Source organism: Coturnix japonica, chromosome 6 (genome assembly GCF_054131305.1).
Source record: "Coturnix japonica strain WE chromosome 6, WE-NBRP24, whole genome shotgun sequence".
NCBI classification, from domain to species: domain Eukaryota; kingdom Metazoa; phylum Chordata; class Aves; order Galliformes; family Phasianidae; genus Coturnix; species Coturnix japonica.
The window spans coordinates 31394873-31408993 of record NC_140668.1 but is presented as its reverse complement, the minus strand read 5'-3'; the positions used below and the strand labels follow the sequence as shown (position 1 = coordinate 31408993).

Below are 14121 nucleotides of genomic sequence, written 5' to 3'. Positions count from 1 at the left end.
GGCGTGTTCTTGGTCTTCAGCTACACTGAAGATCGTCAGGACTGGAATTTTCTAAAGAGCCTAAAGGACCATTACTCCCAATGCACAAGGCACCTGGACTGCATCCCACTCTAAGGCCAAGTCTCAGAACTATCCTTTGGATTCCAGTTCCCAAACCTGCTGTTGCTTCAGCTACGTACTGTGGGCTGCTGCTTTTAACCTGGTAGTGCTGCCTGAGGCACCGGGCACCTGGCATTTCATGACACCAAAGAAACACTCATTAACTGAAACTCATCAGGCTAACAGCTGCTTCTGCTTGCTGTGGCTCTATTTTCAGCTTTTAGCTCTGAAGTGAGGCTGACAATTTTTGCTGGTTTCTCAGACCTCCTATTGAGTTTTTCTAATTAATATTTTTGAACTACTTACATGTTCTCAAGTCTATGGTGATCCAGAGAATTATTATTACTGCTGGTATTATTAAGGCTAATAATACTGCTAATAACCTTAGTGAGCTTAGCAGAATTCAGTTTGACTGAACTCCTTGCCACAGATGAAGAAAGCTAACTTTGGTAATGTGAAGGGTACGTGACTGAGTTACCAGTACCTGCTGTTTACAGGGGGCAGGAAGAGTATATTTGCTCAAATGAAAAAGGTCAAGGCAGAGGCCCATTTGCTGTTTGTTAATAAGTAATCTGAAATACAACACAGCTTTACTGTAACAAATCGGCCTAGCTTAGCTGTCCTTCCATCACCATTATATCCAACATGATTCTAGATGAAAACGCCAGTTTAGAAATAATCCATGATCTCACAGATTATTTTCAACATCTGTGCAGAGGGTTTGTAGTGGGGATCCACAGCAACAGCAGCAAAAGAGCCTTCTGTATTTTACCTGTTCTTGTCTGGGAAACTGAGCAAAGGATGAAATATTAGAGCATTATTTGTCTCCTGGGTCATTCTCCCTTAGACTCAGTGAGACCTGTGTGTCTTCCCTATGGAAGCCAGTCCAGAGCTGTGGTGGTAGCTGGTCCACTTACTGCACCCTGCGAAGGTACTGATGTAACCTTACAAAACCTCCTACATCATCTCAGAGCCTGGCCCATAATCAGCAGTTAAAATTCAGACATGGGTGTCTGAGAGTATCCTTCCAAGAGACTGAGCACGTGTGCATTGCAACCTCTGCCTTGTCCATGGGCTTTTGCCAGGAAAGGTGGTTGTTGTCCAAGCAACAGTTGTCTTGAGATACCAAGCAGTGTTATGGGAAAGGGCTGGATTCTGTCCTTTGTGGTTTGCTTACTGAGCACAGGCAGGATTCATTAGATGAGGTGTTCCTATTCATGAGACACTTATAGCGCTTATCAGAAAAAAAAAAAAGCAATACTGGCTGGCCAGCTGCCAGCTAACCTCAGATTCTCATTTATAACTCTTAATGTTCATGTCCTTCAGCTGCACCAGCCTGAGGCACCTTAGGTGTCACACAACTATTCCCTGAAATAGAGCTTGTGATGTGCACGCTGCAAGAGCAGGCACTGCCAACACATAGGCAGCGTGGCACTGCCATCCCGCACCCACAGCACAGGTTTGTGAGGGGCTTTGGCACGTGCACAGCTATTTCTTGAAGGAAGGTAGCTGGGGTGCATGCACAAGTGCACACACACGAGGTCACCTTTGGAAACAGGAACCATGCAGATTGCAAACTGCAGTTGCTGGCTTCCTGAAATGTGATTTCAAGAGGCAATGATCCTTTTACAAGTCAGCAGCCTGGTTCCAAATGCCTGTTAACCAAGGTGGGAGGGAATGAGCTTAGTGAGGGAAGATTTTTTACTACAGAGCAGGTCCCATCTGGCTGTGAGCTCGGCATCTGTCTGGAACCAGAGCCATAACAAAGTCATCTTAAGCTCTTGGGCCAGCCCCCACTGGAGGCAATGGCAGAGGAGTGGTGAGGGGCTTCCTGCAGAGTCACTCACTCATTGGCAGTAAGCAGAGGACTGAGGCTGTGTAGCAGCTGTGGAAGTGAGGAAGACAGGATCATACAGGGAGATTGTAGGGTTTTTGTAGTGGGATGGAAAGAGGATTTATGCAATTTGAGTATTCACATGTGTTAGAAAACAGTGTCAGTGGCTGTTGGCTGCCAGGAAAAGAGTATTTTGGATGCCCCTCCTGTTAGCCTGACTGTTCTGAGATGCTGACAGAAGGGGAAGGGAGAAGGGGAGAACACACATTGGTTGGGGGAAGCTGGCATGGCTGGTGCTGCCCTGTGTCTGTACCTGTGTGACTGGCTGCAGCTGGATGGTTGGCAAGCAATACAGTTTGCAGACTGTTGAATGGATCTGATGTGCTGAGGATGTTTATCACAGAACACCTGGCGTGGGCAGAGGGGATTGTAATGGAATTGATACTTCTGTGAAATCTGGTTGAGCAAATATCTTCTGGCTGAAGCACGGCTAGGAGGAAGGTGGCATGAAGATCCTGTGCTGCCACGCTGCTCTGAAGGAACATGTGGCCATGCCGTATGTCACATGTCCTGGGAGGGAGAGCAGCAAGCATTACCAGCTGGCAGCCCTTGCAGAATGGTGATGCCACATGAAAATACACGTGTTCATTACTCATGAGATACATATTTGCTGCTCATCCCCACCTTCCCACAGCATTATACACCCAGGGTGGTGGAGCTTTATGTGCCTGTCCCTGGATGTTGTGCTATTTCCTCTTGCTCTCTTTGTTTGGGGTAACATCTGTTGTTTCTGTTGTAGTGTGTTTCAGGAGTCACTAGCAACAGTGATACACTGCACTATTCCTCCAAAGACCAGCGAGGGTTTGTTTCTTCCCCTGATATCAACGGGAACGCTGGTGTATCTTGTACCTGGGGTAATGTGATTAGCTAGAAAATGTTAAGTATTCCCTGAACATCCTGAGCATTGGTTATCAACCCCCATCAAGCCTCAAAGGCATCATGATGCTGAATTTTTGGACTATGCAGTCTTTTGTGGACACATGAGAGATGCATAATGGAAAGCAAGCTTAGTGCTGCAAACAGCACTACAGTCACACTCTGTTCTAACCAACAGCCAGCCATGATGCCTGGGAAATTGTGCAGGTGGCTTCAGAAAATCGTAAGTAGTCTATTATCACCAAGAAGGGGGAAAAAAAACCCTTGGGAGATTTCCCTCGTGACCATCTGTTAATTTTCTCCTGAAGCCATTATTGATTTCCACAGAATAGCATGCCTAGTGCCCTGCAAACAGCGCTGCGGATCAGAGCACTGCATTGTCACTGCTGGACCATGCAGCCTTCCCCAGCAGGAATTAGCACGCCCATGGCTTCCTCAGTGTGTACCTCAACACTTCATGCCTGACAGTCATCAGCCTCAGACACAATTCTCCTGTTCTCCCATAAGCTGGGCTTTGCTGCCCCTCACACAGGGGAGCACCTTTCGTTCACCTACCAGCCTTCTTCCATACAGCTCCTATAGCCTGTTCTGTCCTAACAGAGGCCTTGCTCAAAAGCTGCCATATCTGCATTCATTTAGAGGTGCTCAAATGCTTAGGTGCAGCCCCAGGTTCCTGCCAGACCCAGCAGGAACAGCATCTCTACTTGTGCCAAGCTGTGGAGGACATGAGATTGTTAGAGCAGTGACCATACAGCATGGCTGGCAGCTGCTCCAGCTTTTAGCTGGGAGTCCCTCGTGTTGTGCAGGGTAGGGAATGCAGTGACAATCCAAAGGTGAGTGGTGGTGGAAACCCATGTGGGTTACTTTGGATGGAATTACACAGTTGAGAAGAGTTTTCAAAGCTTTCTCTTTCTTTCCACGTTGTTCTGAGATACCAAAGGTGCTGTCCTCAAGTTGTGGCCTGGCGGTAATGTGAACAGCTCTGCTCTTGATGCTGGCACCTGGGAGCAATTGCTAGAAGTGGCTTGGCTCTTCCCTATGTTTCATGTGTGTGTACTGGGTGTGCTGAGCAGTTTCCAAAGGAACTTTCTGAGCATTGAAGCAAGTGGGGAAACTGGCTGTGAAGCAGTTCCTGCAGTGAAATGAAACTAGAAACAAGTTTTGTGCACAAAATAGAGATTTTTACGGTTTTTTTTTGTTTTTTTTTTTTTTGTGTATTTGCACTTGTGTGATGTTTCTTCAAGGAAGTGTTATAATTTGTGCTTTTTTACAGTAAATGTCTCAGTATTAAGCTCTGTGCTTTTTGATTTGCAGTGCCCACTTGCCAGCTTCAGAGCCAGCAGTCCACACCATGTGCCCAAGGCAAGCCTGATGCTTCCACACGAGGTCCAGAACTGTCAGTGTTGGGACCAGAGAGACTAATAGGAAAACTTAAAGTTTTTAAGTCTGCAGCCAGCCAGCCCTACAGCTCCTCTGGAAGGTGAGTACAAGCAGCCTTTCTGTCACAGCAAACATTTAATCTGAATCATCAGTTGCTGGCAGCCAGAAGGTGACAAACTGGGTCGCTGTTGTCCTCAGGGTCGTTGTTCCCACCTTCCACCTCTTGCAGAGCATCCAGACGACGCAGCGGGGAGCTGGGCACTGCTTGCCAGCACTCAGCAATGTGCCGTTGAATCACTGGGCCACAAAGTAAGTGCGTGCGAGGGAGCGTGGCTGTTTTTCCTACTGGTTTGAGCATTCACATGGGAGTTTGAGAATCTGGACTCTGCTCCCAGGACTGTTTATGCATTTTACGTGGAACAGTCACCGGGTAACATAATCCCCAATCAAAGCCCTCAGGGGGTTCAGGCAAAGCAACGCCCAGTTTCTGGATCCTGATCAGAGTTAGGTGTGAAATGGGCTGAGCTGCTTGGCCCTGTCAAGACTGGGGCAGTTCTGGGCATGTATGAAGGTGGAACTCTAGATAGCTGAAGAACTGGAGAGTATTAAAAAAAAAGCTGGAGATTGAATGGGACAGACAGTGGGAATAACCTGGGAGCTGCAGCAGGATGTAGGTGTGGGCATTTCAAAGTGCAGATGTAGGGTAAAGCCTCACGTGCCCCAGTGATGAAGCCCTCTTACAGGGAAACAATTGTTCTCACAGATTTCTGAAGCAGCAACTTATTTACATAACCACTTTTTTTTCATGTCCTGTCCTAGTCACTGCATTTGCTTGGATTTCTTTCCACTAGGCTGCATGTGCTGAGCTGCACAATGGTGGCTGCCGTATGAATAGCTTGTTATTCTTACCAAGCGTGACAACTGCTGTAGCAAAATCAAGAGCAACCTGCTCTAATGTAAACTGATTTCAGATTGCCCCTGGCAGTCCCAGCTACCTCATCTAACCTCTTTTTCTGCCAGTCTTTTTTTTTCCTTTTTTTTTTTTTCTTTTCTCCTTTCTCCACACTCAGACACACCCAGTGCTTTCCTACAAGGTGTTTTATCACACTGGCTTTTCCAGCTGTGTCCACGACACACAGAGAAGCTTCTCTAATGTTACCCTTGGTATGTCCAAAGCCACTTGGGTTCTCCAGCAGATGCAGAATGCAGCTGCCAGCTGTCTGCTGGGGAGAGCTCTGCAGCAATCACCAATTGTACCCAAGGATACCTACCTGCAGAGCACCACAGCTGTGTGCCTGGCTCTTGGTGAGACTGTTGCGTCTTTGATGCTCACCTGTGTTTGGAACACATAGGGCTCAATAAGTTCAAACAAAGGCTTATTCAGAGGGATGACCGTGTCAGGTGGGAAGCAGTTGTTTTGCTACAAAAGTGGGGGCAGTAGGAGGTGGGCTGGGGGAAGGGGACATTGTGGAAGAAGCAGTCTGATTTGACAATGGGAGCTGCCGGATTGGTGTGTATGATGGGTGTGATATAAATTGCTACCTATAAATAAATACCACAACAGCATTTTAATGAAGTGTTTTCTAGTAGCACTTGTCCAGGCTGGTTGTGTTATGCTAAAGGCTGGAGAGGTATCTCCAAGCAAGCTTCTTGGCCAAACCTTCATAAACATGGTCTCACCCAAGATCTAACTATGATTTGTTTGGATAAGAGGTTTTGCTTGTTTGTTTCTGGACCTGCTCTCAAATACATACGGGTTTTTACTTCTATTTGTTTATTTCTTGTGTCTCAGTCCGGGTTTTGTGTTGGTGTCACAGTCCCTGACTGGTGCAGAGATTAGGGCTAAATCTGGTGCTTTTTCTGGGCATTCATTGTGGTTCTGACAGCAAGCTTGCAGAGTGCCTGGGTCAGCTGTGGTTTTTCAGGGGGCATCTGGGGCTGTGATGACTCACTGTGGTGACCTGTGTCTCTGCTGAGCCTGGGAGGTAAAAATACCCTTGCACACCGATGTCTTTTGCGGAGTTCTCTGTACTTAGCTCCTCCTGGTGTGCCAGCACACCTGGCACTGCAGCCTGTGCTGCTGGGAGGCACAGCCTCACAGATCCACAGCCCACATTTGCAGTGTGGTCCTGCTAAGACCCAGCAGCCATTTCTCATGGTAGCTAGTGGGTTTTACAGAATGGGTTTTCTGAGCCTTTGGCAGCATGGAATGCTGCACATTAACGTGCATGTTTATATGGTAGGATGCAGATACTGAAGTAGGTGTTGCATTTGAAGGCTGTATATAGTACATTGCTATTAAAGTGTTTTGGGCCAAAACAATTGTTTTATTAGAAAGTCTCACAGCGTGTCAAGTTGCCACCACAAGAATGTATGAGAGCTGCATAAATGCCAAATAAAGCCCAGAAATAGTCTTGATGCTGCCTCTGAAGTGAGGAGGTTTTGACAGTGCATTAAAGACAGACTTTTTTTTTGCTCAGGTTGAAGATCAGAGAGAGAAAGTTCAGTTCTTTGATCCTCAAAGATAAAATCTCAGAACTGAAGTCTCTTGACTGTCTGGACTTGTGATGTATGCACTGAATTCATTCATATTACAAATAAGTAATACACACTGGCAGGTGATGCTGTGGAGATAACAGCTTCATTCTTTTCGAGGAATCTTTAACTGACTCCAGCCAGGTCTCCCAGATCAGCAGCTGTTTAAAAAGAAAATAATCATCAAATAATTTTGGTTGGAAAGAGCATCTGGAGGGCTGCAGCCAACCTCCTCAGAGCAGGCTTAACTTCAGCTTGAGCTTGGGCTACTCGGGGCTTTATTGTTTAATGCTGGAATTCTCCATGGGTGGAGATTTCACAAACCGCTTTGGGCACCCACGTCAGCTTTCATATTGAAACATTTCTCCAGTTATATTCAATGGAACTTCTCCTGCTACAGCTTGTGGTCATTGCCCTTGTACTGTGGCACTGCTGATGAGCATCTGGTTCCGTTATCTCCTGTGCAGAGAGGTGCAATTGGCCATCACCACTGCACAATCTTGCTGGTGACTCATGATGAGTATTTTGTCCACCAGGACCCCAGGTGCTTCTTTCAGTGCAGCTCCTTGCTTGCCACTCAGCTCCCATCCTCTGCTGTTGCACAGATTAATTCTGTATTGCATGCAGACTTTGTCCTTCTCTTTGATATATTTGAGGAGATTTCTGTTAGGTTAGTCTTCGAGGTTGCTGAAGAACATATGGATGGTTGTCCTGTCCTCCAGCATAATGATCTACACCCTGCAGTGTCACTCACAAACATGCAGAGCGTGCGTTGCACCCTTTCATTCAGGATGCTGGTGAAGACAGGCCCTAGTGTTGTCCTTTGAAGAATGCCATTTCTTAATGCCAATTAATTAGAAGTCTAGTTGTTGACCATTATTGCCTTTTGAGCTTCATGTGCTTTTTCCAGGCATGCTGAGGGCCATCGGTCAAGTCTGTACCACCCCAGTTTGGTTTGGACAGGAGACAATGATACAGAAGACCAAAGTGACTGACATCTGCAACGTTCCTAACCTTGTTCATCCAGCACGTCATTCCAGCACAGAAGTCAACCATGTTGGCCAGGTACAGTTTGACCTTAGTAAATCCACACTTACTGTTCTGAGTTGCCTCCTTGTCCACGTGTTTGGGAATGGCTTCCAAATGGAGTTGCTTGGTTCTGTTGTCAGGAAAAAAATGTACTGATACCTTGAAAATGGCATCTGGTTCTTTGCTAATGCTTAGGCTAATCCCTTTCAGAAGAAGCCAGTTGATTACATGTGTGAAGTTTGTGACACCTACAGCATGAGCCTGATGTGCTGGTTGAGGGAATTTTTGGTAGGGAGCGGCTGAGCAGGTCAAATTCAGAAGCAACCTAACCAGGACACACCTACTTCTCCACTGTTGGGAGTCCCTTTCTTCCCAGCCCAGCCACCAAGAGTGACCTTCCTACTGTTGTTGCCATGGCTTTTGTGTTACCATAAAACAGTCCTAAAGGGAAGAAACAGGAAATAAGGAGGAACCAGACCAACAGACAGTATAGTATGGTATTGTATGACCCTGGCACCCAGCAGGGATTTGATTGGTTTAGTAAGAGGAAGAAATAAGAAAGAAGGGGTAAGGTTAGCTGCTTGGAGAGTTGGGTGCAGGCCTGGTCATTTCTAGAGAGCATGAGTATTTCAGTCAACAGGAAGGGTCAGACACGTGCCAAAATACACATTAGCACAATGGCCTGTAGCAGGTTGAATTCACAGAAGACGGTTGAGTTTCACTCGGCCTTTTTCCTGCTCTGGCCCCACAGTCCAACCTGGTGACTTTCCAACCATTTTCTTTCTTACTTTCTATCATCATACTTATCTAACTATTGTAGTTCAGGCCCTTGTGAACCAACGTGGCATGCCCTTGGATGGCTTGAAGTTCTCTCCTTGTGGCAGGTAACAGCACTTGCTCCCAGCCAACACGACATCTCTGAAGTCTTCTGAATCACTCCTTTTGTATGGAAAACTCTCGGAAGCACTAGACAGAACAGTGGAAGGCTGGCAGGAGTCACTGGTGTGTTCACAGCTGGGAAGTTGTGGCAGACCAGGTATGTCTGTGTGTCTGGGACTAGAACAGGTAATTGCAATTGAGGAAAGGCAGGAAGGTGCAGTGGTGGGAGGCAACAAGCCTGAATGCATGAACACTTGGGTAGGCAGCATTGCACATGGCTTACTAATGAGTCAAAATGTGTATAATCCCATCATCTTTTACTGTACCTGTATTAATGTGATTGAGCAGCTGAATTTTTGCCTCATTTGCGATCTTCTTACCTAGCGCATTAGAAGATTTCAGCAGTGACACACAGAAAAGCAAATAGGGCATTGGTGTAGTGATATGCCTGCTGTACATGTGCAAGTCCATGTGCATCTCTGAAGGAGACACAGTCTCAGTTATGCATGGCTAAAGTTTAGATTGCTCTGCGTGGCAGACTGTGGTTTCCAGGGTCTGAAGGTAAGTGTGTGTGTGTACCTGCATGCTGTAGTGCAGTCCCTCATGTGCTAATGAAATCTGACTTGCTGGGTCACCCTCCTGCTTCATTTGCAGTGACACAATATCATTTAAAGTTGTTTGCTTATTACAGAGATAATATCACAAGGTGTGGTGCCCTGATGGGAGCCTAGCAAGAAAGTAACACTCATTCACCCACCCACCTTTGGCAGATTGTCTGAGGGTCCCTCATTGGCTTCGTGACGGAAAGTGGTTGATTTCATCTCCACCCAGCGGTAATTACGTGTTGCTGCTTACTGGAAGTTCCCATGTTTGGCATTGGACTGGTGAGCCTAGAACTCATTATTGAGATTCACTGCAGAGTGAAACCATCATTCTTGATGCCTTTGTTTTATATTCAGTCTAGTAAGTTACTTAGTGTACATTATATCGTTTACTTGTGAATTTTATATCATCATTAAAATGCTCCGAGGTGCTGTTACCCTGGTATATTTCACAGCAGCTATTTACGTTCAGCCTTCCTGTCAAACAGGGGAGCAGTTTTGGTAGCAGAAATTTTAATGATGTTCTTTCATTGCCTTTTAGAAGAGTGTCCTTTTTTTGTTCTGTTTTTTCTTTTCCTGTAGCTCCTGCATACAGAACAGCTCCTTCCAGAGCAGCTTTGCCAGCCCCCAAAAGCTGATCGTTTCAGCCCCTCAGCTTTAAGACACAATCGCTCCCTTGTCAGTGCAGTTCTTAACCAAAGTAGGCTGGCTTGGCAGGTCTCCACTTCTTCTTTGTTTAAGTTTATTTATTTTTATATCAGAAAGGTAGTAAAATTGACAAAAGAGGTTTATTCACACTCTAACTGTACAGTTTACCACACACGCAAAATAAAACATCCAGCAAACTTCCTTTTAATTTATGGCATCAATGCCAAGCCGTTAAAATACCAGAGTTAGTCCACTTCTCCCTGCCTTGACCTTTTGAAACCTTTTTTGCATCAGTGTGCCATGCTGAGTTTTCTGTTTGTTCTGAATCCTCCATCTTTTACAGGACCTTGTTGCTATAAAGTGAGAAGTTTTAACTGATAGCTCATGGGGCCTCAGTCCCCAGCATGCAGGACTTTCCCTGGGAGTGAGGTGTGGGTCTCCAGAGCACCTTTGGTAGCTTGGCTGATGGGGCCTGTGTTGGGTGGAAGCTGGAGTCCTCCTGAATGGTTCAGGTGTCTCCTCACTCAGGTTCTGAGTGTCCTGTCGCTATGGGGAGAAGTTCCCAAACAGCATTAGAACCAGTGTTAGCCTTTTTGGGGTCAGGCCTCCACTTGGCTGAGCCCTGTGTCCTGGGGCACCCAGAGCTGCTCTGCTGAGTAACCTGTTTCATGGAGCAAGCACTAAATCCAAAGACCTTAAACAACCAGTGAGTTCTCATTTATGTATTAGATTTAGTATCCAAATGATCCCATAAACACAGCTATGGAGCAGGAGCTGCAATCTGTTTAGCAAGGCTTGTTTCCATGTATGTTCATCAGTGAGTTGGGATTGGTGTGGGTGTAGGTCCTGGGGATGGATGACTGGAGTTAGCAAAGAAGAAAGAGGTGTGGGTGGATGGAGTAACATTTCAAAAGAGAAGGTGAATTCACAACTTTTTCTAGCTGGCCTTCAGCAGTACTGCAGCTACAGTGATACATGGGGGTCTGGAGAAGGGAATAAACTGTCTCCTAAAGCCTAGTTTAGTGGATGGAATAGAACAGCAATGGCAATGCAGGCAGGAGGAATCAATTCACTCTGTGTTGTTAACATTGTTAACAAACTCAGTGTTGTTTCCCTACCTCTGTAGGCATTGTAATAGCAGTGTCATCTGATACAGCATGTCAACTAATGGGCACGCTGCTGCCAGGGAGGTTCTCAGACCAGGTGAGCAACAGACAGACCATATACTGAAATCCTTACTGTAAAATCAGCTTTATTTCTGATCTGGGTGCTGGGACTGTCCATCTTCCAGCCCTATGTGTGTCTTTTGGTGCCTGCTTTCCAATTGTAAGGCTCTACTTCTCCCCTTGGCAAGTTGCTATGCTCTACTGACAAGAGTCACTTAGCAGTATCACATGGCAGTCTGGCATACACAGGTTGGTCCAAGAGCCCGTCATGTTCAGTGCTACTGAAAGCCAGTGGGATGGGCTGCCCAGATCCCTTTGGTGCTGATGCATCCTATTTTGCTTTCTTCAGCCACATCTGCATGCATCCACCACCAGCACTGCTGTGCTGTGCACTGTGCACTGTCTGTGCCTCGGTGCTCTATAGTGCCTTCTCTTAGAAGCAGGTGAAGGACGTTACCTCCTGCACTTGATGGGATGCATGGTCTCTGCTCAGCAGTGGGTGCAGCCAGAAAGCAGGCTTTGGGAGCTCTCATTTCGAATCTGGCACAGTCTGATGGTTTGAATCCTGTGCGTGACAGCCCAGGGCTGCTGCTTGCCCTGCTTTGGGTGAAGTGACCCTGGTTTGGCGGGTCATACACCCACACCTCCAAGCTGTCCCAAAACTAAGTGGTGTGTCATCACCTTTGTGCTCCTCCCAGCTGAGCAGAGATTGGACTTCACCTCCCCCTCTTGTATCAGAATTGTCAATCTCATCACAGACTACATATATACATTTTTAATTTGTACATTAGGAGGATTTTACATCATAAAATGCTGTAATAGCCATGTAATTGATGACTGGAAGTACTCAGAGATCACTGGCTCTAAGTGCAGTAAATAGAAAGCAGCAAGGTTCTGCAGTTCATTTCCATACAGGTGAGTGGGAACTCTGAGAGCAGGAGCGATTAGTGTGTCTGCAGGTCTGGTTTCTCCTTTCCCTGAAGTGAAGGTGGGCGTTAGTCTGAGGTGTGCAACATCCACATCACGCCTGATCTAAGATTTGCCAATGTGTGTTCATTGCTTTCTACTCTTTAGCAATCAAACAGAAACTTTTCAGCTGGTACCAACTGGGTGACAGACAAGGTTTGAGAAATAACCTTTCGGTCCCTATTGCAATATTGTGAAAATGTTCTTAGGTGATAAGACAGCTGCATCATATGAGTAGAGCTCATTATCTCAGCACAACCTGTATTCCCTGGTATGGCTCATGGAGTTTGTTACTAAAAATGTGCAGCAGTTCTCTGGGTGGCCATGTGTAATCTGCATGAGAAATGTACCAGATGGATGTGAAACTTATATTAGCATGTTTGCCTGTTCTAGAACCCTTTAAGCTTAATTCCTGCTTTAACAGCATTGGTGGTAAAGGCCACATTGCCTGCTGTGGGAGTGGGACTGGATCATTAATGCAATGATATGATAAAAAGGCCTTGTTGCATTGCCAGTACTGTGATTGCTCAGGACCCAGGTACCACTCAAATTACTTTCTGAAGCTGTATTTAAGTTTCAGAATTTATATTCTTTGCCACATAAACCATTGTAAAAACAAAGTGATATGTAACAAACAAAGGTATCTTCCCATTGAAGCAGTGTTGAATCATCATGCATTGCCACCAAAGGAACGAACCAAGTTTTAACAACAACAGTTGGCAGTATTTCTATTATATGGCATTAACCAATAATTTCTGAAAAACGCCTGTTAATTATGGCATTCAGCCCTTGCAGGCAGTTCTATTTTATGAGTGCAATCCAATATCCAGCCACCAGCTGAAGACTGTAGCCTTTCATTGTAGCTGAACAGTCATAGAATCACAGGATGGCTTAGGTCAGAGGAGACCTTAAAGATCATCTAGTTCCAACCCACTTGACATGGGCAGAGCTACCACCCACCAGATTTGGCTGTACAGGGTCCCCATCCAACCTGGCCTTGAATGTCTCCAGTGATGGGACATGCACAGCTTCTCCAGGCAGCCTGTGCCAGTGCCTCACTACCCTCTGACCCCCCTCCTAATAATATCTAACCAGAATCTCCCCTCTTTTATTTAAAACCATTCCCCTTTGCCCTGTCTCTGTCAGACCATGTAAAATGTCAGCTGCCGTCCTGCTTGCCAGCTTCCTTCTGGAGAGCCACAGTGAGCCTTTTCTTAAGGTAAGACCATTTCTTAACCTGATTCCTTTCTGGGGAAATCACTGTTATCATTATTATTTTTGTTTTTGTTGGTTGTTTGGTTTTAATCCTGACATTGCCAAGTAACATTCAGAAGAGATTCTTTATTCACTGCCACCTCTGGCCAGTTAGTCTGGCTGGCGCACAGCCTGCCAGCTCAGGGCAGCTGCTGAGCTCCAACATGGCATGGCACTTGTGGCCGGGCTGTCAGGCAGCCAGCCTGGCTCCAGAGGCCGGGTGAGCTGCCATCCTCGCTGCAGCCCTAACACCAGCAGCAAACTGCAGGCCCTGGAGCACAGAGGTCGCACAGTGGCGCCTGCACTGCAGCACCATCAGCCCAAGTTTCTGAGCTGCACTGTGCATTCCTTGAACACTGGACCCCTGTGATACACAGGGCAGTGGGGCTGGTGCGTTGCATGCTGCCATGGCCATCTGCTGCGGCTCTTCAGCTGCTCTCTGGAGGTGTCTGCAGGGCTCCCAGTACATCTGGAGGACATCACATCATACCAAAGAACTTAATCTTCTGGCTACACATCCTAGAATGCACAGAGCAGGAGCAGGCAAGGATCAATCTTCTGTAAGTAACTATAACAGTGACTGAAAAAAGTGACATTTGTTTTGTACTTATCACTTTGTCTAGCAGTAATTATTATTGCTATTGTTAGTGCTTCTATTGCACTGTTACCTGAGGCTGACTAGCCAGCCTGGGCTCCATTGTATTTGGCACAAACACATCCAGACTCCTCCAAAGAACTCCTAGATCAGAATGCAAGTGACTGAGGATGGCAGAGAGGAGGGATAAAACCAAAT

The 14121-nt window shown here is 46.3% G+C and overlaps 1 protein-coding gene across 1 annotated transcript in view; it reads left to right on the top strand.

Annotated features, from left to right (window-relative positions):
* Positions 1-14121, top strand: part of LOC107319257 (uncharacterized) — a 30304-nt gene that overhangs the window by 13232 nt on the left and 2951 nt on the right. The window contains exons 5-12 of the mRNA XM_085550606.1: positions 4184-4349; positions 4448-4558; positions 7695-7849; positions 8698-8849; positions 9463-9576; positions 11069-11145; positions 13221-13293; positions 13706-13888. Coding sequence (XP_085406732.1) covers positions 4184-4349; positions 4448-4558; positions 7695-7779 — 362 coding nt within the window. The 3' untranslated portion in view covers positions 7780-7849; positions 8698-8849; positions 9463-9576; ... (1 more) ...; positions 13221-13293; positions 13706-13888. The remainder of the gene's footprint in view (positions 1-4183; positions 4350-4447; positions 4559-7694; positions 7850-8697; positions 8850-9462; positions 9577-11068; positions 11146-13220; positions 13294-13705; positions 13889-14121) is intronic.